This window comes from Budorcas taxicolor, chromosome 11 (assembly GCF_023091745.1).
Source record: "Budorcas taxicolor isolate Tak-1 chromosome 11, Takin1.1, whole genome shotgun sequence".
In the NCBI taxonomy this organism is placed as follows: Eukaryota; Metazoa; Chordata; class Mammalia; order Artiodactyla; family Bovidae; genus Budorcas; species Budorcas taxicolor.
The window spans coordinates 162,970,355-162,994,540 of NC_068920.1; the positions used below are offsets into that span (position 1 = coordinate 162,970,355).

Below are 24,186 nucleotides of genomic sequence, written 5' to 3' on the forward strand. Positions count from 1 at the left end.
GGCAGCCTCGTCCACTCCCGGGAGCAGCCCTTCTCCACAACATGGGGGACGGTGACAGCCAGGCCCTGGGACGCGGAGCCCGGACCCCCGCCCCACCAGGCCGGCCCTACTGGTTGAACCGAGAGCTGCCCGCTGCCGGGCTGAACGCCAACTTCGGGAAGGGGCCGCAGCTGGTGGGCAGCAGCCTGACCGTGGCTGCTGGCTTCCTGTGCTCGATTCCTGGGGGTCCTGAGCCTCAGCCTCTGTGGTTTCCTCTGCCTCCTGGCTGAGCAGGCTAATCCCTGGAAGTCCTGGTGGGCTCCCCTTGGGGGAGGGGGTGGAGGGTCCTCCTGGTGTAGGAGAGGCGCCAGCTGCGGCCCTGGCCCTGCACAGCCGGCAGAGCGCCAGGCCTAGGCCCTCCGTGAGCTAGTGTTCCCACTCTATGCAATGAGGCTGTGGAGGGATCTTCACGGTGTGCTTGAAAATTAACTATCTGGGAGTCAAATAACAAATGTCTTAACCCCCAGGCACCAACACACACGGCTGGGTGGGCGAGTCAGCCCATGGCCACGCCACCCATGGGGTCTGGGCACGGAGAAAGGGGAGTCAGGTGACCCCGGGGACTGCTGTCTGGGGGGCGGGGGCAGGACACACGCTGGGCGCGTGCCCTGTTCCTCTACGTGGGAACCTCCCATGATAAGAAAGCAAAAGGAAGTGGCGTGTGAGAACAGAGTCCCCAGGAGAAACCAGAGCCTCGGAGGGTGTAACCAGACCCCCAAACCCGAGCTCCTTCAGACAGAGGACCAGAGAGGGTGCAAGGCTCCTACCAAAGAAACGCCTGCACGAAATCACAGGAGCGCTGGCCCGTGGCCACCGTGCAGGCTGCCAGGGGGCCTGTGGGCAGCCGGGCAGCCATAGGTTCTGGGACCCGCCTGTGCGGTCTGGACAGCGGAGGAAGTGGGCTTGCCCCGCCCACGGTGGCACCAGGAGAGCCCTGAGCCCCTGGGTGGGTGTGGGCTGCCCTCTGCCCGGAGCCAGGAGCAGGAAGACCTGTTCTTCCCCATCCCAGGCCCCAGAGGCCCTGGGGGCAGGGGCTCTGCTCTGTGGACCCCAGGGCCCAGCTGGCATGTGCAGAACCGGATGAGATCGTAAAAGAGTCCGTGGATTGCTTTTAGTTACAAACAGGACTATTTCTTTATTCCTTCCAGCATTCTGGGTGCCTTCAGGGACCAGCCGAACTAGGACAACGTGCTGACTGCTGGCGGAACCACCCCCCAGGTGGGCTCACCCAGGTCCAGCATGGGCCCCCCCCCCGCCGCCTGTCAGCTGCACCGGCTGGCAAGCCCTGGGCAGTCCTAGAATGTAAGGACACCCTCGTGACAGGGTGCTCTGACCCCAACCGGACCCCGCAGAGAGCAAGGCAAAGGCGCAGCGCTGCCTTGGGGGGCCGGGCGGGGAGGAGCGAGGCGTGCTGCCCGCCTGCAGTCTGTGGAGGGCCACGCGGAGGACACACCCTGGAGCCTGAGTGGGCCTGGTGCAGGCGGCCCCTCTCAGTCCCCATTCACCCAGGGCCCCGTGCACTGCCCTCATCCATCCACTCCAGGACCAAGGACCTCCCGCAGCACGTCCACGCTGCTCAGAGGCTGTAGTTCTTGCTTCTGCAAACGTCCTCCTGGGCTCGAGTCTCAGTTCATGAAGACCCATCAGGCTGTGCCTACTTGGTCACGGGGGACCCTGCACCTGCCCGAAGGGCTCACGTTCTGGGGGAGATAATGGACCCACACGGATGAACGTCAGGTGTCAGGGTAGGGCAGGCACCACGAGGACGGCCAGGCCCCGGGACAGGGATGCTGTCTTAGAACAGCTGGGGAGGGTGTCTGAGGAGCGGATCGCCAAGCAGAGCTGGATGGAGAGAGGGACAGGCCTTGCAGACAGGAAGAGGACAGGGCCAGGCAGACGGCTGGCAGTGCCAAGACCCCGGGGCACCGGGGGCTGGCCCCAGGGCAGCGGTGAAAGCAGGGGCGTGGAGCCGGGGAGGGGAGTGGGTGAGGGGAGGCCCATATGCCACGCCCGACCCCTCACGACAGCACCGCAGCCAAGGGGAGCTGGGAACGCCCGGGCACTCACCCCGCGGCTCACTGTAGCCGCCGCCGCTTGCGGACATGCCTCAAGCGCCGTGTCTGCAGCATGTCCGGGCTGTCGGGGCTGTCCAGGCAGGAGCGGGCAGGGCCCTGGCTGGGGTCTGGGGCTCCCTGAAATCCAGGCAGAGGACGAGAGTGACCCTCCAGCCCGGACGGACGGGCAGTGAGGAGCAGGCAGCTCCTCAAGCGTGTCCCCACTGGGGCTGGATGGGAGGTATTGTCTTCCTGGGGCCACGTGGGGCTCTGACTTCCTGCTGACCTCTCCTTTACTTGGGGACTCCGATCCCTGCTAAGCAGCCCCCCAAGAGCCAGCCTGCTATACCATGGTTCCCCCAGCCGAGCCAGGGGGCAGGGCCTGAGGGAAGCTACCCATGATGCTGGGGACAGGAGCTTTCCTACCCTCAGTATCCGGGGGCCAGCAGAACTTGCCCTTTGCTTCAGCCTGGAAGACCCTCTGGACTCCTAAGGCCGTGCCCCTGGGAAGGGAAGTGGGCTGGGCCAAGCCGCAGGGGGCGTGGGGGGCCCAGATCCAGCAGCAAGCCTCACTGCTGTGGCCACCCCCACATGACGGGGACGGGCGGCTCCTGGGGGTTCTCTGGGAGGATCAATGCCCGCAAGGGACCTGAGGGCCCTGTGTCCTGAGGGGACCAGGGACTCCCTGGTGCACAGTGGCAGGGGACCCCTCCCTAAGTCTGTATCCAGGTTCCTGTCTGGAAACAAAAGCGGCCCGGCTCCCACAGCTGAGCAGGCTGCAGATGTGGACATGCCGTGACCTCCCCAAGACACAGGTGGGGCGTGTGTGTGCAGCAGGGGGGCACAGACACAGGCCGCTGCCTGCTGGCGCAGGCTGGGGCGGTAGGCCCCCCACCCCCCGTGCTGGCGGTGAGGTTCCCACTGCCCAGAGGCCACAAGCGATGGGTGGCGTGGCGTGGCCTCTTCCTCCTGAGGTCAGCCACCACCTCCCGCCACGACCTCCCCCTGCTCTGGGCAGGCGAGGGCTCCGTACCCACAACAGCCTACCTGGGTGGGGTCCCCGGGCTGCCCGTCGCTGTCAGTGAGCTCCGGCTCCTCCGGGTCGAAGTCATCACTGTCTGTCTCAGGGTCAGGCCCGGCGCTTGCCGACAGGGTGGTGGGGATGCCGCGGGGGGATAGGGTGGCTAGGAGCGCAGGCAGGGTGAAGGCGGCCAGGAAGCGCGCCCGCAGAAGCAGGTAGGCTGGGCTGTTGCAAAGCCGCTCGCGCACCCGCCCCAGCGAGGCCTGCAAGGCGCCAGCCGGCCCATCTGGTGCCAGGACCGCGGCCCCATGTTCCAAGTCCTTCTTGCGCAGCAGGAGGCCGGACAGCGCCCGCAGGCTGCACAGCGTGGGCGGCTGGTAGGCCAGCTGGCTCCCCAGGGCGGGCACGGGCACCCCTTGCTGCCCCCTCAGCCACTCCTGTGTGGCTGCCTCACTCTCCTGGGAAAGGAGGCTCAAGTCCAGGGGTCCGTTCTCCAGCCCCAGCCAGGGCAGCAAGGGCTCCTCCAGGTCCAGAGGCTGGGGCTCCCCGGGCCCTGAGGCAGCCCCTGGGGCCTCGTGCAGGGGCGGTGGGCTGGAGCTGGGGGGCTCAGTTGCCAGGTGGTGGGCCAGGGGCATGTCCTGGGAGGGAGTCCTGGGTGAAGACATCTCCCCAGCCACCAGGGCCTCCTCCGGGGAGGCGAGTCCCGCAGGGCCACAGGCCTCAGCCACCTCTGTGGGGCTCTCGCTCAAGGGCTCCATCCTGTAGGGAGGCTCCGGCTCCACGTCTATGCTGGCTGCTGGTGGCCCAGGGCAGCTCCAGCTGGCCGGAGTCTCGGCGGGCGAGGGCGGCAGAGTCACCGACAGCTGTGTGGGGTCAGGAGCCCCTGTCAGCGTTGGCAGGCTCACCACGGCCTGCAGGGGTACCGGGAGCAGCCCCTGTGCCGTGAGGACCCAGGTGACGGGCAGAGGGGTGCTGGCCACCGTGGGTGTGCCCAGGGCTGGCGTCAGGCTGACGGGCTGGACGGGGCTGGGGGCCGCGGGCAGAAGGGGGGGTGCTTCAGGCAGGCCCTGCTTCCGGGACGTGGCAGGGGCCTGAGACTGTCCAAGAGCACTCAGTGGGCAACTTGCAGGAACCTGGCCAGGGGCCCTGGAGGTGGCCGGGCCGAGGGCAAAGGCGTGCAGAGTCAGGCCTCTCTCAGCCTTGGCTGGTGCCCAGGAGCCCGAAACACTGGAACTGGTCACTGGAGGGCCTCCAGGCCCAGAGAGCACGACTCTGGAGACGGAGGTGCCTGGGGGGGCCAGCGGCTGGAGGACCACGGGCGCGGAGACCAGCACCTGGGCCGAGAGGACGGCGGGGGCCTGCATGGCCCTCCGGGCTCGGGCCTCCCGCAGCCGCTTCTCCCGAAGCAGCTCAGACACGGTCTTGGGCTTGGGCCGGGGTCTGCACGGAGCCGGGGCGGGCGCCTGCGGTGTGGACGCTGCGTAGCAGGCCTGCGGCCCTCTGACCCCCTCAGGGCAGGTGCTCTGCTTCGCGGCCCCTTGGGCTGGCACGCTCTGGGTGAGGCAGCCTGGGGAAGACGGAAGGCACGCTGAGGAGCGTCCGGTGATGGGCCCTGTGTCCCAGGGAAGGGCCTGTGGGGCGGGGGCGGCTGCTGGGGCTGTGTCTGGGCTGAGGGCTGTCGATCTGCCTGCACACCCCAGACCTCCCCTCGCCCCCACGCTCTGCCCCATCCAGGGTGGGCCCAGCGGGAAGGCCAGCCCCTGATGATGTGTGCCTCCAACACCCTTAACACGAGGACTGCCGGCACCGTCACCCTGCTCTCCGTGGTCACCTCCCAGGACCCGGGACCGCTGCCCGATCCTGCTGGTGTGGGGACAGGCAGCCGCCGGTGGGAGAGGCCGTGCCTGATGCCCGGGCCCAGAGGGCGCCCCTGCTCCCGGCAGGCTGGGGAAGGCTGACTGCTCACGCCAGCCAGGCCGCCCCCTGGGGTGGGATTCAGAGACCCCCCCACCACAAGGCGCTGGAATGTAAAGCCTAGGACCGGTCTAGATATAAACCACCCAGACAAAGGGAGGTGCAGGCGGGCGGTACCTGGGGCGCTGCGGGCACTCGAGGGTTCCTAGAAGAGAAAGCAGAGCAGTGTCCGCGCCTCAGGGCAACCCCCACACCTTCCCATGCCACCCGAGGCTGCCTCTCGCCCCACATGTGGGGATGCCCGGCCCCTCGTCCCGCGAGGCCACGCCAAGGCGTCCTTGGGAGCGTGCAAGTCGGTGGGGTCAGGGAGAGGCCGGGGGCCCAGATGCTCAGGCAGGAGGGCGCGCGGCTCCAGGCCTGGACGGGCTGCCACAGCGCCGTGCCTGCTTCTCCGACCAGCAACGCTCTGCTGTCCTTTCTTCCAGTAGTGACCGAGCTCAGAGGCGTGGCCCAAGGACCTGGCCACTGGCACCTGGCTGCCACCCAGGGGCTGGTGCCCAGGGCAGCAGGTGCCTAACGGTCCCCCTACCCACCTACCAGGGGCAGTACGGCACCAGGGAGAGACATGCCGTGGAGCCAGGCGAGCCTGAGTGCCTGCAGAGCCCTGCATCCCTGGACTTGCCTCAGAGGCCCCCAGGGTCCCAGGCCTGCCCTGGAGACCGGCAGACTCTCCCGGCAACGGGCATGGGCTGCTCTCGGGTGCTGGCCCAACCTCTGGGGACTCAGGAATGCCTTACACCCCCGCTGCATGGGAGGAAAGGGTGGTGGGCACCTGGGGAGCTGGGCACTCACTCTCAGTCCTCACCTGCAGGGGCGGCGGGTCCCAGGCACCATCCTGGAGCAGGGCGGGCGGCCAGGTCTTCCTCTCTCGAACCACCTCCACGCAGCCAGGCGTGTCAATCTGGAACAGCTGAGGGGTGCAGGGTGCGTGGCCGACACCATGTGACGGGAGGCCCCTCCCGCCGTCCCGAGGCTCCCCGCTCCCACGAGGCTCTCCGCGGAGGGGCTCAGGCCAGCGCTGACCACAGTGGCTCTCGCAGAGCAGACTGACACCCGGGGGCCTGGCCTGGGCTGCACAGCCCCAGTGGCCATGGCCGCGTGGCTCCCGCCCCAGCCTGGACTTGGGTCCTCCAGGCTGTGTGCCCCCCACCCCCCGCGGGGATGTCCAGGTCCTTCGTCCCCTCAGTGCCTGGCCCTCCCACAGAGGGACAGCGGCACGGACACCCCGAGGCTGCCCCCCGCTCGTTGACTCAACTGCTGAGAGTCACAGGCCTTGGAAGGACCACTTTCAAGGATCCACAGCCTTAGAAAGCCTGGACTTGGAGACGTGAACCCACCACAGTCTTCAAAATTCCACCAAAAAGTCAAGGCCAAGAGAAGAAAGCTTTGTGTGGGGGCTTCTCACCTGAATGAGGAGGGCGAACACTGGGGTGCTGGCCAGGTGGGCGCCCTGCAGCTGTCTCCTGATACCGTCAGCTGAAGGGACACGGGCACGTGAACAGAGCCGCCCGGAGCCAGCACGCCAGCGGCTGCTGCCCTCGCCCAGAAAGGGGCCGAGGGTCCTGCGGGCAGGCTGACGGGTGCACCTGAGCCCGAGACTCCCGCCCCCTGGAGCGTATGCCCTCCCCCCGTGGGCGCCTGCGCACTGGGAATGCCAGGGTGAGCCTCGGGCCCCTTCCTGAGCCAGCTGCACGTGCTGAGTAGGACAGGGAGGGGCGCAGAAACAACCCCTGCAGGTCGACACCGGGTGCACGGGCCCCGTCCCTCCACCCTCCTAGGCGGGCAGGTGCGACCTCCGTCCGTGTGTCTGCAGGTACCCCGGCCCCTTTCCTCTCCTCCCCCTCGCAGCCCCCTGCCTCTGCCCCTGGGGCCCCGGGCAGTACCTCGACGGGGCCACGTGGCGGGCCTTGGGCGAGCGCAGAGCAGGTCGACTTCCCCCACCCAGGGGCTCACAGCCGTCAGGAGCTTGTGCTCCAAGAGCCCCCTCTGCAGGGCACGTCCCTGGCGCCGCCGCATGGTCCTGGCCCGCTGTGGCTGCACGCGGGCCCTGGCCTCATCCCTGCTGCCGCCGCCAGGGCCGAGCCCTGGGGCTGAGCCAGGTGGGTGCAGCTGCCTCAGCCTCTCCTGCTTGGGGAGAGAAAGGCCTCTGGGATGTGGGCTGGGCTCTGCTGTGGGGCTGCCATGTGCCTGCCCGTGCCGTCCTCTACTCCCGCCCAGGTGCCAGAGGGCAGGGGGATGCCCAGGCCAGGAGGGGTAGGGTAGGGAGACAGATGGGTGGCGGGGGTGAGGGTGGTCCCGGCAGCTTGGGGCGCTGCGGCTGGCACCAGTGGCTAGGCCTGTCCCCAGCACCCACGGCCCCATCCCCAGGGGTGCCCTGAACAGCCACCCCGCGAAGCTGGCTGCCATCGGGTGCAAACACAGCTCCCTGCACCCGGGCTGCTGGGAAAACGCCCTCTGCAGTGAGGTGGCCTCAGAGGAGAGCGGTGTGTCCCTAAGGCCATCCAACAGCTCTGCCCTGGGGCGCTGAGGGCCAAGGATTCCCTGGCAGGACCTGGGGTGAGGACTCTGCGCTCTCACAGCTTGAGCCTGGACTCAACTCCTGGCCAGGGAACCAGGATCCCACAGGCTGTGCAGTGGGGCAAAAAAAAAATAAAGCGAGCAAGCTGGGGAGACGGAGAGGGCCGGCTTCTAGGGAGCCAGCTGCTGTCCAGGGCAGCTCTCGGGGAAGGGGCCAGGAATGGGTGCCATGATGCGTAATGGGGAGGCCTCTGCCCCACACCTAGGCCGCTGCCGCTGCTGGGCACAACCCTGGCAACCCCCGGGCAGGGGCGTGCTGCCCCCTGGACCCACCTTGCCCAGTGGCCCCTTGGAGCTCCAGCAGTGAGCAGCAACTGGGCACGGGCACCCGACGCTCCTCAGGTCTGCGCTCCGGCTCCTGGAGGCCAGCTGCCCTGCGGGGGCTGGGGCTGGGGTTGGGGCCTGGGCCGTGTCAGGGCCCTCAGGAGGGCGTAGGCAGCCCCCGGCGACCGCTCCCGCTAGCTCCTCTGTGCTCTGCCGGGCGGGCACCCACAGGTCCATGTCCGGCACGGCGTACTGAGCTGGCGGCGGCTCCGGGCCGCCCACTGGGGCCTCCTCCGGGACGTCCTTCGGGGCCTCCTCGGGCTCTGAACCCTCCCAGCTGCTGTCGCTGCTGCTCCCACTGCTGGGGCTCCAGCGCGCCCTGCGGCGGGCCCGCTGCCGCTGCTGTGAAGGGAGGGCTTCAGAGAGGGGGAGCTGGGGGCAGGCCTTCAGCAGGGGCGCCTGCAGGGAGCCAGGGGTGGGGGCTGGACTCCCCCCACCCCGCCCAAGAGGCCAGGTCTCTCTGTGCTCGGGTGCCTGGAAGCAGAGACACCGAGGCCAGACCAGATGTCCCTCCTTCCTGCCCCACCAGCTGCTGTCCCCTCGTCCTGCCTGGGGTGATGCTACCCGTCCCGGGGGGAGCGGGGGGGCAACTTTTAGTAAAGCCTCACCCTGACCATGATCTTCCATTTGCTCAGGCACTGGGAGCCTGACCGATGGGGTAGTTCAGAGGCTATTTTTGCCCAGTGACCTACGAGAGCAAGACAACACGGATGTTACTTCATACAGATGGGCTTCAACAACACAGGTTCGAAGCCTCCGCTCTGCAGCGTGCTGGCGGCTCCTCCGCGGGCTGCACCGGGCTCCCCAGCCCGCGCAGGTGATGACAGGCTGGCTGACTCCCCAAGGGGAGGTTCTAGCAAACACACAGCCAAGACTAACGAGCCACCTCCGTTTCCGTGGACCGGCCCCGGAACAGCCATATGCCCAGGCTTCTAAGGCAGACTTCTCAGGTTATCTGGCCTTTTCTTCCACACCCTGTGGGTGGGACGGCAAGTCGGGCACTGCTTCTATGGGGCGGTCGGCCTGCGTGTGACAGGTCCCTCAAAGCTGGCCATGTGGCAGCTCGGGGTCTACTCTAAGGAGATGTTACAAACGTAAGCAAAGACGGAGCTACTGAACCCTCAGCCTGTTCCACCCCTCTAACAGAAAATGAGAAACAGAAGTCAATTGTCAGAAGAGCGGGTGAATAACCTGCGTGCTAGCGCTCAAGAAAGTAAGTGTGATCGTAGAAGAGAAGACGAGGACGCGGGACGGGCCGAGATGAGAGAAACACCAGCAACAGACAACGCGTTGGCACACCGCGAAGTGAAGCAGCTGCTCGATGAAGCGGCAAGAGCTTACACAAGCTGGCCTCCAGGACAGCCACCTGCGCGGGAGGCCCGGACAGGCGCAGCCAGCAGCTGCCTCCGGGGATGGGCGGCACGTGCTCTCCTTCTCCTGTGTCTCCACTCCTAAACTTCCTGTAATACACCTGACTGGCCCGGCGGTCGGGACTCTGTGCTCAGTGCTCAGGTTCAGTCCCTGGTTGGGGAGCTGAGATTCCACAAGCCACGTGGCACAGCTAAAACAGACGCAGACAAACATGGGGCAGAAGAGCCCATGGCCAGGGCGGCAGCCTGGGATGAGAGCAAACCACAGCCTCCACCCACAAACCAGGACCTCAGAGCCGGGAGAAACCCGGACAGCAAGCATGTCCAGGACTCACCGAGGGTGCCAAGAGCCCGGAGTGGGAAGACCACGAGCTCCCCTCCGCCCGCTGACACTCCACAGTTAGCGCCACTCACGGAAGACCAGCAGGGCGGGCGTTCGCGGGAGCAGAGGCTCTACTCTGCACACGGTCTGACGTGAGACCTGAGACAGCGGCTGGGCATGGAGAGCCTCTCGGAGGTGGGAGGCAGCAGGACGCCCCTGGTGTGGAGATGCTGGCAGCAGCCGTTGCTGGGGACCAAGTCTGCCGTGGTCACACCAGGGCAGGTGGGTGCCCTTCTGGAACCCTCTGTCTAGCCTCCCAGCTCCAGAAACACGGCCCTGCCCACCAGTGGCTGGCAGGAGCCCCGCACCAACCCACCCGCACCCCGGGTGTGCCAGCAACCCCGCGGGAAGTCAGCCCTGCCCTGCGGCAAGCCCAGAGCCACTGTGCCAGGGGTAGCGTTGCAGCCCAGTGAACCAGGGCCCAGCCCTGCCCGCCAGCACCACCTCAGCAGTCAACCCTGCCAGACACCCTGCACGGGGGCACCCCCAGGCACAGCGCTCTGGTGGCTAGAGAAGGCTGCACGGCTCCTACACAAGGCCACTTCGCCAAGACTGGAGACCTAACTGATCTAATGCTTAGAAATAAACACGGAGGATCAGGTAAAGTGAAGTTGCCAGTAACATGGCGCAGTAGGGGGCGTCACCACCTGCTTACATGGACGGACAGAGCATCTGGGCGAAAAATCAGTAAGGAAACCCTGCCCTAAACAACACGCTAGACCAGATGGAATGAACAGATACACACAGGCGCTCCCCAGGGGATCCAGAGGTTAAGAATCCGCCTTCCAATGCAGGGAACATGGATTCAGTCCTTGGTCTGGGAAGATCCCACATGCCACATCCACTGAGCCTTCGCTCCAGAGCCTGGGAGCTGTAACTTCTGAGGCCACGCACCACAACTAGAGGCCTGTGCCCACAGCAAGAGAAGCCACCTCAGTGAGAAGCCTGCGCACGGCAACCTGAGACGCCCCCGCCCGCCGCAGCTCGAGGAAAGCCATGTGGCAACGAAGACCCAGCATGGCCAAAAGAAAGACATTAAATGATTAAAAAAAAAAAAAATCAATGAAACTAAGTGCTGGGTCTTTGATAAGATAAACGAAATTGATAAATCTTTAACCAGACTCATCAAGAAAAAGAGAAGGCCCAAATCAGTAAAGTCAGAAATGGAGAGAAGTTACCACCACAGAAACGTGAAGGCTCGTGTTAAGACCACCACAGGCTTCCTGGGTGGCTCAGTGGTCAGGAACCCGCCTGCAACACCGGAGAGGTGGGTTCAACCCCTTGGTCAAGAAGATCCCCTGAAGGAAGTGGCAGCCCACTCCAGGACTCTCGCCTGGAGAATCCCATGGACAGAGGAGCCTGGTGGGCTACAGTCCATGGGGTCGCAAAGAGCTGGACACGACTGACCGACTAAACAGCAACGTAAGATCATTACTAAACACTGTACTCCAAAGACACTAGGCAATGCAGATGAAATGGATAAACACCCAGAGAAGTACTCACCTAAGACTGAGTCAGGGAGAAACAAAATCTACGAACAGACTGATTACCAGGGAGAAAACTGAATCAGTAATAATAACAATAAAACTCTATAAACAAACAAAAGTCCAGGACCAGATGGCTGCACAGGTGACTTTTCCAAAACGTTTCAAGAGGAGTTAATATACCAACATCCACAACAGTATTACTTACAACAATACATGGAAGCAACCTAAGTGTCCACTGATAGATGAATGGACAAAGAAAAATAAGTAAGATACATTCCACATACACACAATGGAATATTTGTCAGTCATGAAAGGAAAAAAAAATCTTCCCATTTGCAACAACGTGGATGGATCTGGAGGGTGTGATGCCAAGTGAAGTAAGTCAGACAGAGAAAGTATGACCTCACTTACACATGGAGTATGAAAAACAAATCAGAAAGCCGACGCACAGACACAGAGAAGAAATGGGCAGTCGCCACAGGGGAGGGGCTGGCATGGGACAGCTCAGGAGGCAGGGATTAAGAGGCACAAACCTCCAGTTATAGAATTAAATAAGCCCCGGCATGTGATGCACCATGTAGGGAACGCAGCCAATAACGTCATGGTAACTCTGCACGGGACAGGCAGGCACCAGGCGTGGGGCCACTTCATGACGCAGGCAGATGTTAAAACCACTACGTGAGAAGGTAGACAGCACAAAGCAGAGAAGGAAGACCTTACCGACACCGTATTTTTCTATCAATTCAATTAACTTCTTCACTTCTTTGGAATTCCATCGTCCCTTTTTCAAGCTGAAATGTAACCTTCTGAGATATCTGAAGGCGACATAAAAACAAAGGGACGTTTTAGAAGCTAAGACGCACTCCCGCCGCTGTCCTGGCGTCCGCAGTCGTTTCTAGGCCGTGACACCCGGCACAAGCACCGGCAGAAACGCAGGCAGGCTGGGCTTGCACGGAGTTAGCGCCTTCTGTGTCTCGAAGGCCACTTTCAAGAAAGTGAAAAGACAACCCAGAGACTAGAAGAGGGGGTTCGCAGATCACGTGTCTGCTCAGACTTGTTCCTGGAATATACCAAGCACCCTCATAACTCAAGTTCAAAAATGGGCAAAGGACAGAAATAGCGATTTCTTCAGAGAAGACACAGAAATGGCCAAATAACACCTGAGAAAGGCGCTCAGCATCAACACCCTTCAGGAGACGCAGACCAGAACCGCAGTGAGACCCCAGTGCACACTACTAGGGTGGCTTGAACCAGAAGGGAAGTGCGTGCCGGAGGACGCGGAAGACGGAGACCCGCCCACTCTGCTGGTGGGGATGCATTGAAGGTGGTGCAGCCACTCTGGAAAACGGTCACTTCTCAGAAGGTTAAACAGAATCCCCACACGACCTAATGGTTTCACTCGCAGGCACAGCTGAGAAAGGCGAGTATGCACACCCACACGGACACGCGTGCTTCCGAGGCTCAGTCACGGCACAGCACGCGTGAGAACGCCGCTCAGTGCCCGTGCCGCGTCAGAATCGCACCTGTTTATCCGCTCATTTGCTGATGGGCACGTGGGTCGTTTCCACCTTTTGGTTGCTGTGCCCAGTGCCCAGTGCCCACAGGGGTGGACAAATGTCTGAGTCCCTGATTTCCACTTTTTGGGGTACAGGGTGAACTGCTAGACAACATGGTGTGCTAAGTCGCTTCAATCACGCCCAACTCTGTGTGACCCCATGGACTGTAGCCCGTCAGGCTCCTCTGTCCGTGGGATTCTCCAGGCAAGAATACTGGAGTGGGTTGCCAGTTCCTTCTCCAAGATAATACGGTAATTCTGTTTATCTTTTTAGGAATCCTGGAACTCTTTTCCACAGTGGCTGCCCCATTTCAATCCCACCAAGAGTGTATAAGGGTTCTGATTTCTCCGCATCCCCTCCAGCACTTTTCTTTCCCATTTTTATAAAACACAAACCATCCTGAAGTGTGTGAAGCGGCACCCTGCCGTAACGCTGACTTGTGTTTCCGTAACGCTGACTTGTGTTTCCGTAACGGCCACGCCAGCATTCTGCGCATGTTCAATGGCCATTCACGTGTGTGTTTTGGAGAAACGTGCATTCAAGTCCATTACGCACTGTTTTCCCCTAAGTATTTATTTATTTGGCTGTGCTGGGTCTCAGGTGCGGCCCGTAGGATCAAGTTCCCTGGCCAGGGAAGGGACCCAGGCCCTCTGCACTGGGAGCATAGATTCTTAGCCACTAGACACCAGGGAAATCCCTTTGGTCCATTCTTGAATTTTTTTTTTTTTTTTTTGTAGGGAATAGTGTTTATTTTGCAGGGTGATCAAAATGTTCTAGAATTGTGATGGTGGCTACACAGCCGAAGAAATACACCCCAACCTACCGAACTATCTACTCTAAGTGAATGGTTTATATGTGAATTACAGAATAATACTGTTTAGAAAAAAGCTCAGGGAAACTGCTGCCAGCGGATCTCACAGGATGTCCAGTGGAGCCCGTGCACACGGCTGGCTTCAAAAAGCAGCGACCCTGCTTCCTGAGCGGGTCCATCCGCATCCTGCATGCCCCCAAGGCCACCCCCTCTTCCCATGCCAGCAGGCCACCCTGGGTCAGTCTCCCTGCCCGCCTGGTGGCCCACCCGGAAGCAGCCCAGCAAGCCTTCCTCTGCCCAGAGCTGTCCCACTCACCGGTCTCGGCACTGGGCATCGCTCCTACCTGGCACCTCTTCCCGGATTTTAAACCAATCCTGCTCCCCGTACTTCGCAACTGCTTGAAGCAACTTCTGCAGGGAGACAGGAGCAGAGTCGGTCACAACCTGCCCAGCCCAGTCCAGCCCGGACTCTAGGCCCCAGGCCCTAGGCCCACAGACACACCGCGTCCTCCTCTGGGGCCCAGAGCCCCTTCCTCAGGCCGGGGTCCAGGCTCTTGGTCCAGCGGTAGATGAGCTGCATGGAGTCCCGGCCCTCCATGTAGTAGACGACTGCGGACAGAGGGGGCTGGTTGGCGCTGCACTTCCTGGGTCCCCCAGAGAGGAGCCACGCTGACCACAGAGGACTGATCGCAGGTGGCCTGGACGTCGCAGCACTGCCCCCGCCCCCCAGCTGGGAGTAGGGCCCGCCCGCCGGGCGCGGGACTCACTCCTCCGGTAGGGGATGTGGCTGCCAACGCGCATGGCCTGCACGAGCCGCGTGAGCATGCGGTCCTCCTCCTCCGTCCACTCCCTGCGCTTCAGGGCCGGGTTGTGCTGCTGGTACTTCTGCAGGCACTGGAAGGCGGTGCGGCGCGTCTGTGGGGCCAGAGCGGGGCGGGGGGTTACCGGGCTGCCCTGGGGGATGGTGGAGAGCACCCCGACAGAAGGCCCAGGGCCACTAAAGAGGGTCCTCGACATCAGCTCATCGAAGTGTGTCCACAAACGTCACAGCACCTCCCTGTCGTGACACCAAAATCACCACAAGCGCAAATTCCCAAGGGAGGCCTCTGCTTGGCCAGGCCTGCGGCGAAGGCGTCCTGCGCTACAGGCCGGGCTGTGGCCCTGGGGCCCCCCTCGCTGAAGCCCCCATCAGGCGTGGCTGAGAGATGCACGTGTCAGGGTGGGTGCTGGAGAGTCCCTGGGATGGCGCCTGTGTCCAGGGATGCCCTCTCAGGGAGAGCTCCGAGGTAAAGGCCCCCCAGCTTCCAGCTGCACTCCAGCTGAGCATACAGCCCTCCGGGGCCCACTGTAAACATTTTTGCGCATATCCACCCTCTCACTCATCTGTGGAAAAAGGGTTTTCCACGAGTCCCCTGCAGTGACGTGAAGTGTCTTCTCTCCCAGAGTGAGCTCTCTGGTTACAGAGCACAGGGGTTGGCGATGTCTTTCGAGACATCAAACGTACGGTCTGTGAAATAAAGCATTCTTAAGCTGGACTTCACTGAAGTTAAAAAGACAATGGCAAAAGAATCAGAAGACAAGTCACAGACTGGGAGAAGATAACTGCAAAAGACACGTCTGATACGGACGGTTACCTGAATTACAGAGAACACTTACAACGCAACGTCAGAATGTGAACAGCTTGACCAAACACTGGGCCGAGACCTTAAGAGACACCTCACCAAACGCGACATACGGAAGGCAAATAGGTGCGTGGGCAGAAGTGCCCCCTCGCGAGTTGTCCAGGGAGACGCAGATTAACCCGAGATGCTACAAAAGCAGCCAAGATGCAGAGCCCTAATGCACCAGATGAGGGGAACGTGGGGTGGTGCAGCCACCATGGGAGACTGCCAGCTGCTTTCCCACAAAGCTGAACACGTCCGTACCGTGTGGTCCAGCAGTTGTGCTCCTAGGTATTGATCCAAAGGGATGAAAACATCCCTCCACCCAAAAACCTGCACGTGGCTGCTAACGGCAGTTTTACCCATAACTGACAAGTCCTGTAAGCGCACCCAGGATGCCCTTCAGTGGGTGAAACTCTCGCCCATCTAGACAACAGAATGTTAATCAGTGTGAACGAGAAGAGAACCATCAAGCCACGAAAAGACATGCAGGAGCCTTAAATGCATTTCAGTGAGAACCATGATGAGTCAGTGTAGATCTATCTCTGGTAAAAAAAGAAAATAAAAAAATCTCCGTCTGGTGAGTGATGCTCGTAACAGGGGAGGCTTTGCACGTGTGGAGGCAAAGGGTGTGTGAGAAAGCCCTGTGCCTTCCTCTCAGGCTTTGCTGTGAACCTAAAACAGCTTTTAAAAAAAAACTAGCCTTGGGAATTCCCTGGTGGTCCGGTGGTTAAGACGTCGTGCTTCCACTGGAGGGAGTATGGGTTTGATCCCTAGTCGGAATTAAGATCCCACAAGCCTCGCAGCACAGCCAAAACAAAACAAAAAAAGAGTCTTAAAAATAATGGGCTTCCCTGGTGGCTCGGTGACAAACAATCCGCCTGTCAATGCAGGAGACATGGGTTCGATCCCTGATCTGGGAGATCCCACATGCCTCGGAGCAATGAAGCCTGTGTGCCACACCAGGAAGCCCCTGTACCCTAGAGCCCGTCTCTGCAGCGAGAGAAGCCACTGCAATGAGAAGCCCGCGTACTGCAACTCGAGAAAGCCCACACGCAGCGACGGAGACCTGACACAGCCAGATCAAATGAATAAATAGGAGAGAAATACTAAGAAAGTTAAGACAAAGGGAAGACCCCCTGATGGTCCAGTCGTTAGGACTCAGCGTGTACACTGCCTTTTTAGCATCGCTTACCAAGTGAGTAAAGGCATGCACACCAGGTTGCACAGCATCTAAACGCAGTCACGAGGCAGAGACAAAAGACAAGAAGACCTGTCTGCACGGTTACGCCAGGTTCCAGCCTCGTCGCGTGACCACAACTGTTTCAGAGCGGAATTCACAGATGCGACAAACTCTACTTAACAGGCTCCCACAGACCCCTAGATTCAGGTCAAAGGACACACTTCTGTCTTTAAACGGCTTTGCTAAGTTTAGCTGAGTTTGCTGCAACCACGCACTTGGTCACAAAAGTGAGAAATTAAAAACAGGAGATTTTAGGGACTTCCTTGGGGGTCTGGTGGTTAAGATTCCACACTTCCACTGCAGAGGGTGCAGGCAGGTCTGACCCCCAGCTGGGGAGCTAAGATCCTGCATGCTACGTGAAGTGGCCGAAAAAATAAATAAAATGAGAATAAATTTTAAAACTGCCATAAAATTCAAATTGAAGAATAATAGGGTTTCTAAGAAACCTGTTTAAAAATGATACAACATACTTCTACATGACTTAGATCCAAAGCAGCAATGAAAACTACAGTCACTCCAAAACCGATAAAAAAAAAAGTTTCGTACCACGCTGTTCTCAGAAAACTAGACCTCAAACACCACCTTCGTTAAAGACAGAGGTGAGAGTGAGAACTCAGTCCCTGCCTTAGGAGACGAGAAAGAACAAAACCCAAAGGAACCACATAAAGAGTCTTCCCAGATCAACAGAGCACGCTCTAGAGCAGGAGGTGAGGCTCGGGAAGGGGACAGAGCGGGCAGAACACCGAGGCTGCTCGGGAGGGCATCCGTGGGAGGCGGTGCAGTCTGAGCAACCTCTGACCTCCTCCAGCCGCCCTCCTGAGTGGCCTGAGCAGACCCTCTGGCGGCTGCAAGGGCGGGCCCCGGCCGCGGCGTGACCCTCACCCCCAGCTCCTCGGCGATACTCTGCCAGTCCAGGTGGCCGTGCTTGGCCGCGACGGCCTTCAGCTGGGTCACCTCCTGTTCACTCCACTCCTGTTTATTGATGCTCGGGTGCTCGTAGTTCTGCCAGAACTTGCGAATCTCCTCCGTGCTGCGGCCTCCCTCGAACTGCAGACAGACAAACGGACCTGTCCGTGTGGGAGTGGGCCACAGGGAGTGGGGTCTCTGTCCAGGCTGCCGGGACGTGCCAGCGGGGAGGCCCCCAAAGTGATCCACGCTGCTGGACCTGCGCGTGAATGGAGGGAGTCCCAGCAGGCCTAGTGGCCCACGCAGGTCATGGCCTCAATGACCGGTGCTGACCCTGCCCTGGCCGCTGGACTCACGTTGACATTGGAGATCTTGTCCCAGTCATGGCTGTCCAGCCTGTCGCCCAGCAAGGCCTCCTCTGGGAGCTGACTGCAGAGAGGGCAGGGCACGGGGTCACGCCAGCCCGTGGCTCCCCGCGGAGCACGCCCGCCCCGGCAGGACTGCTCACTTGATGTCCTGCACCTCCTTCTCCGCCTCCCTGGCCTGCTTCTCCAGGATCTGCTTCTCCAGCTCGCTCGTGGCCCTGCTCTGCTTCTGCTGCAGGTACTCCAGCCTGAGGGGCAGAGAGAGGTGCCTGGGGGGCTGACGGCGATGCTGCACCCCGCGGCCAGCCGGCCCGGCGTTTCCACGGGCAGGCACCACAGGGCTGGCCGCCTGCCTGCACGCCATGCGGCACGGCCATGGGGAGCACAGGCTCCAAAGGCCGACCCCCACCCCAGACACACTCGGAGAGAAAGCTGCGGCCCTGCGTGCAGCTGTCGTGACGGGCAGGCGTGCAGTACACACGGGGGCCAGCACGTTGTCGTCCAAGCTCCGGACCTGCTGACCCTCAGAGACAACCGCCTCCAGGACGAGCTAAGCAGGACCCAAGCTGTGACCCCACTGCCCCAAAACAAGCCCAGACCCACGCGAGCCGGGAGGCGGCCCTGGGGACCGCTGGCCTGACCCCAGGTGCCGCGGCGTGGTTGGGAGACCCCACCCTGTCAGCACACATGGGACACCCATCTTGCCAACAGTCCTCTTTCTAAGCACAGCCTAGCCCAAGCTGACAACTCGTGGGGGACGGGCTGGCCCTCACACGCCCCACCCGAGGGAGAGGCCAGGAGCAGTGCTGCTCCCGCCGCAGTGGAGGGACGCCGGCAGAGCAGTAGGCACAGCCACCAGGGCTTCTGGCCATGGAGCTGCCAGCCTGTCCCAGCCTCGGCCCAGAGCAGGGAGCCTCCGCACTCACTTGAGCAACTTGGGCTGGAGCAGCCGCTGCAGGCGGTCACTCACCACCGACTTCCTGAGCAGGACCTTTTCCCAGGTCTTCCCTGCAGAGACGAGGAAGCGGACAGGGTAACTTGGGGTCACACCCCATCAGCAACGACCCCCCAGCCCACCCTGTCCAGCCCGTGACAAGGAAGTGACCGTGCGGGAGGCCGCCTGGGACTCGCCCCCAGTGCACACCCCGGAGCAGGGACGAGGCGGGAGAGCACAGAGCGAGCCCAGGGAGGCCCGGTCTGTCCCTCACGACACAACTCGTGACCCTACTCGGTGGGGAAGGGAAGGCCCTCAGGTGACCAGGCCAGTGGTCGGGGCGGATTCCTGGGGTAGTGCTCGTACACTTGGTCACCAGGAGCTCCTTGAAAGCCTTGATGCCCTGGGCAGCCTTCTCCCGCGTGTCCTCATTAGCAGGAGGCCCCTGTTGGAGAATGGCAGGTCACGCTGTGGGCGGAGCCAAGTGTGCTTCCTGCTGGGACTCGGGACCCTGGCCCCCAGCGTGCGTGGACGCCCAGCCCTAGAGCACAGCCCAGGGAGCGGCTCCGGACACCACCTGCAGCAGGGCCGGTAGGGCTGCCCCTGCAGGAAGGACTCGGTGCCGCCTGTCCGTGGGCAGAGGCCACCCGCTCCCTCCCAGGGACACAGGCCTGCTGCTCCCCCCTGGGGCCAGCAGGGTTTCAGTTTAGTGAGGCCAGGGAACACGCTCCTGAGAATTCAAGGAAGTCCCGACGCCCACGGCAGGGTGTAGAGACGCGAGCAGGGGGTGGGCCACTCACCACTCCCGTGACCTTGTCCCTGAAGTAGGGCTTCATGAAGTGTCCGAGGTACAGGTTCGGGGGCGGGTTCCTGCCGTCTTTCACCCTGAGGCCCCTGACGCCCGCGAGGTCGCCCATGACCTCCTCCTGCAGCAGACACAGAGGGCCCCGGTGGGTCGGCCAGCAGCGGCTCCCCTGAAGGACGGGACCCAGGGCCTGGTCCCCCAAGGCCAGGTGGCAGCGCCTCCTGGGCCAGGCCTGCCTGACCTGCTGCTCCCGGTTCTGGGCCAGCAACAGGCTGACCTCCGCCAGCTTCTCCCGGACCACCTCCTGGTAGACCATGTTCAGCTGCAGGCAGGTCTCTGGGTCTTCAGGGAGTGCCTTCTCCTTGGGGTCGCCCTCGTCGTTGCTGGCTTCACCCCACCTCTCTTCCTCCTGGAGACAAGCGGGGAACTGCAGGTGAGGAATACTCACGCACCCGCAGGGCCCCAGGTGAGCTGCGGTCTGGCCGCTGGGCCGGTGTGACGCCACCCTGACCATGGACCACACAGCGCCTGGACACGTCTCCTAGTTTACAACGATCCAATTTAGATGGGAAATGGGAGGGAGGTTCAGGAGAGGGAAACACGTGTATGGCTGATACATATGGCTGATTCACGCTGATGTGTGACGGGAACCAACACGATATTGTAAAACAATTACCCTTCAATTAAAAGTCAATAAGTTTACACAAAGAAAAAAAAAATGATGATTTTTTTAAAAAACCAATTTATACGCCATCTCTAAGAATATACCTCAGGTGAGAAACTGAGAAAATGAGCAATCTTCACCCCTGATAGTAAAAACTCCCGTGAAACTCAGACTCACCGTGCAGCAGGTTTGCTGGCAGACATGGTGAGTGGGAGTGTGGGCCCTGCAGCGCTGGCAAGACTGAAACTAGAGCTGAGCCAAACATGCACCCCAAGGTGGTGAGTCTAAAGGCTACCGAACTACAGTAAGTCCGTATCAGGAGACCACCCAGCTGTTACAAACAGGAAGCAATTCCATGTCTATTGACTTAGTAAATAAAACAAAAACCAATTATAAAAATTTCCCAAACTAACAGAAAATCACAAGATACACAGACGGCAGGCACGGAGCGGCAGGCCTGAGTGCTCCCTCTGATCCCAGCTGCTGCTCCTGGCTCTGGCGCGCGCACCGACCGGGGCTGCCACTGCCCCCAACGCACGGAGCGGCGACTACGGGGCAGGACCAGGCAGCACACTCAGCCTCCCCTGAGTCATGTCTGGCTGAGGTCGCTGCAGCCAGCAGGGGCTAAGAGAAGGCGAGAGGCGTGGATGCCCAGCTGTGATGACGGTATCTCTAGGGACGTGTGTATTTCTGATGACACCCCTTCTATCTTGACTGACAACACCCGTGGTACTTTAATAACGCAGAAGAGCTAAGATGAGTTCAAAGCAACCCCCTCCCCAGACCCACTGGAAGGGTGGTGTGTCCGCTTCAGCAAGCACGGCCACCTCAGGCCGCAGGTTACCGAGAGCAGTGGGCCAGCAGCGTCCGAGTCCGAGTCCTCGTCGGGCAGCGAATCTGCAAGAATGCAAGCACACGGTCGGTGCCCAGCGCTGGACACAGCAGCTAGTGATGGATCCCACAAGTGCTGAGACCAACCGGCCAGTGCAACCACAGACCGGGGGGCGGGGGGGCGCTAAAGCGAGGAGGTCCACAGGGGACAAAAGGCCTGGGGGGGGGGACGCATGCTGCGTGGACGAAGGCAGATCAGCCAGAAAGACAAGATGTCAGCCTAACATGGGGCTTCCCCAGGAATGGAGGGAACAGGAACTGTAGGGACAACCAGGGCAGACCATGCGACACAGCTCTGTCCTGGGGGAACTGGAGCTGGTCAGAGGGGGAAAACGGATGTGCACAGAGGCCCAATATCAGGTGAGAGAAGGCCCGTGTAGCTGGGAACCGTGAGAGGCTCAGCCTTAGGGCCACACCTGAACCTGAGGGGTGGGAGGCTGGGCCCTGGATGGCTTGGTCTCTGCAGGCAGGCCTTGGGCCAGAGCTGCCAGGAAGGGCACTCGGGGCCCAGGGGAGCACATGGGGTGGGCAGAAGGGGAGCCCTGGCAGCGGGGCCTCCAACAGAGGGCAGCTGCCCAAGCACCAGGAAGTGATCCAAGGGGTCTCAGCGGTGGCTGACTGTTCAAGCCGGGGGGCTGAGGCCAGGAGCCTTCCAACCCCTGAGAAGGAGAGCAGGGCCCCCCTCCCAGGACAGCCTGCGGCACCAAGGGGCAGGGCACTCACACACACCCGCAGGGCCAGGGGCTGATGAGGGAGCGTGGTGATGCTGGCCAGCGGACTAAAGACCCAGCGGAGTGACACACTGTGGCTGACCGTGGTCCAAGGGCAGACCCGTCCGCTCTGACCAAGGAGCGTGGGCGCTAACCTGCATCCGAATCCGAGTCGAGACTTGACTCCGAGACGTCCATGCTGACACTCGGGCAGGAGGGGTCCAAGATCCTCTCCAGCTGCGCGATCTCCCTGGAGATCCTCTCTCTCTCAGCATCCACATCCATGACGCCCCTGCCTGCAACACATCCTGAGGTGTCAGAAACCCAGAGCATGCGGAAACCCCACCTGGCCCTCAGACACTCAGCGCTGCGGGGGACGGCGGAAGCCTGACCAAAGCAGGCACTGGGCTCTGAGAGGCCCAGGTGTGACGACGATATCTCTGGGAGCCTTGAGCCTGCCTGGCACCCCCAGGGCCCTATGAACTCCTGCTCTTTGCCTTGTCAGCCACGCTGAGGCTGCAACCAGCACTGGAGCAGGGGTGGGGGGGAGGGTAGTGATGGATAGCAACACCAACCAGCTGCCTGGTCTGTCTTCCCACCACAGAACCACAAGTGAGTTAGTTACCCAGTGCATCAAAAGTCACTAGAGGACAAGGATGAGGCCCATAACCCCGAGGTGCACCTGCTCGCCCCCCAGCACAGAGCTGGATACAGAAGGCATCCAGCACCAAATAAAATACACACCCACCAGGTGGCAGGGTTCAAAGCCTTGGGAAGAAGCCCCCTCCGGGAGGGCAGGGCCTGCTGAAGCCCCAGCATCCAGCACAGCACCTGACTTTCGGGACTGAGCCTGAGCAAGCCTCTGAGAAAGGAACAGGGACCTCTTTTTCTTTGGAAACAACAGTCTGGGACGTCTAATAAAGAAGTAGGAGAATAAACCGGCGGCAGCGGAAACGCCAGGGAAACACAAGCACAGACTCAGGGGCCAAAACACCCAGGAGAAGCCCCTTCCCACCCGTGGCCTCCCCGCAACTCCCGCCTCCCCCCCACCGGTGCAGGCCATCGGGGGCCTCCAGTGCGACAAACAGGCCGCCGCCGCCACCCGGAGCGCCTCCAGCTCGCAGGCAGCGGGAACGAGGCTTCCAGGACGGGCGGCGTGCTCCGGCCGCCCCGCCCGCGCGCCCTCGACGGGGCCGGGGCGATGACAAGCCCCTCCGCGGACCCTGCTCCCCAGCCGGCCGGCATCCTGCCCCTCGCCGCCCCTCCCCCGCCGCCCCCGGGCCCTCCCGGGTCGCTCCTCCTCCCGGCCCTCCCCCGCCCGCTCCTCACCTGCACTCGGACCCGGCCCCTCAGCCTCTACGCACACGCTTCCGGAAGCCACGCGACTACGTCGCCGTGGGCCAGAAGTCCCGCCTCCAAGGCCGCGGCGGAAACGCAAGGCACGTCGGGACCGGGCTCTCGGGGCTGGCAGGTGGTGCCCCCGCGCGGCCAGCCTTGGAACTGCCCATGTCCGCCGGCACTCGGCTGGGGCCCCGGGTGCCTGGGTCACGTTCCCGGGGGTGGGACCTCTTGCAGCCGCCCCCGAGCCTGTCTGTGCTGTTTCTCCGTGAGCTGTCTGCAGGGTTTTGCTAGAGGAACCGAGGAGAAAACCCGCCGAGTGCTCACTACTGTCCTGGCCATGGCCACGTCAGTTCAGCTCAGTTCAGTTCAGTCGCTCAGTCGTGTCCGACTCTTTGCGATCCCATGAATCGCAGCACGCCAGGCCTCCCTGTCCATCCCCAACTCCCGGAGTTTATCCAAACTCATGTCCATCGAGTCGGTGATGCCATCCAGCCATCTCATCTTCTGTCGTCCCCTTCTCCTCCTGCCCCCAATCCCTCCCAGCATCAGTCTTTTCCATCAGTCTTTTCAACTCTTCGCATGAGGTGGCCAAAGTATTGGAGCTTCAGCTTTAGCATCAGTCCTTCCAAAGAAATCCCAGGACTGATCTCCTTTAGGATGGACTGGTTGGATCTCCTTGCAGTCCAAGGGACTCTCAAGAGTCTTCTCCAACACCACAGTTCAAGGCATCAATTCTTTGGCTCTCAGCTTTCTTCACAGTCCAACTCTCACATCCATACATGACCACTGGAAAAACCATAGCCTTGACTAGACAGAACTTTTTGACACAGTAATGTCTCTGCTTTTTAGTATGTTGTCTAGATTGGTCATAACTTTCCTTCCAAGGAGTAAGCATCTTCATTTCATGGCTGCAATCACCACCTGGAGTGATTTTTGGAACCCCCGAAATAAAAGTCTGACACTGTTTCCACTGTTTCCCCATCTATTTCCCAAGAAGTGATGGGACCAGATGCCATGATCTTCGTTTTCTGAATGTTGAGCTTTAAGCCAACTTTTTCACTCTCCTATCAA

The 24,186-nt window shown here is 61.4% G+C and overlaps 1 protein-coding gene across 2 annotated transcripts; it reads right to left on the minus strand.

Moving 5' to 3' along the window:
- Window positions 1-1,217: 1,217 nt before the first annotated feature.
- On the minus strand, window positions 1,218-23,133 carry SNAPC4 (small nuclear RNA activating complex polypeptide 4). Of its 2 annotated transcripts, XM_052647742.1 has the most exons (24): window positions 23,104-23,133; window positions 21,930-22,070; window positions 21,018-21,070; window positions 19,751-19,918; window positions 19,505-19,630; window positions 19,071-19,149; window positions 18,697-18,778; window positions 17,914-18,018; window positions 17,762-17,834; window positions 17,382-17,546; window positions 14,363-14,510; window positions 14,098-14,204; window positions 13,912-14,006; window positions 11,949-12,043; window positions 8,598-8,677; window positions 7,939-8,331; window positions 6,972-7,212; window positions 6,494-6,564; window positions 5,894-5,998; window positions 5,206-5,233; window positions 4,449-4,681; window positions 3,141-3,977; window positions 2,107-2,231; window positions 1,218-1,739 (listed from the first exon to the last, which is right to left on the minus strand). In XM_052647742.1, exons 2-23 carry the CDS (start codon window positions 22,057-22,059, stop codon window positions 2,115-2,117), a joined length of 3,531 nt encoding a protein of 1,176 aa, XP_052503702.1. In that variant the 5' UTR covers window positions 22,060-22,070; window positions 23,104-23,133; the 3' UTR covers window positions 1,218-1,739; window positions 2,107-2,114. The 2 variants fall into 2 exon arrangements, with proteins under 2 accessions (XP_052503702.1, XP_052503701.1); XM_052647741.1 differs by having other exon boundaries at window positions 3,141-4,681.
- Between the last annotated feature and the right edge of the window lie 1,053 nt (window positions 23,134-24,186).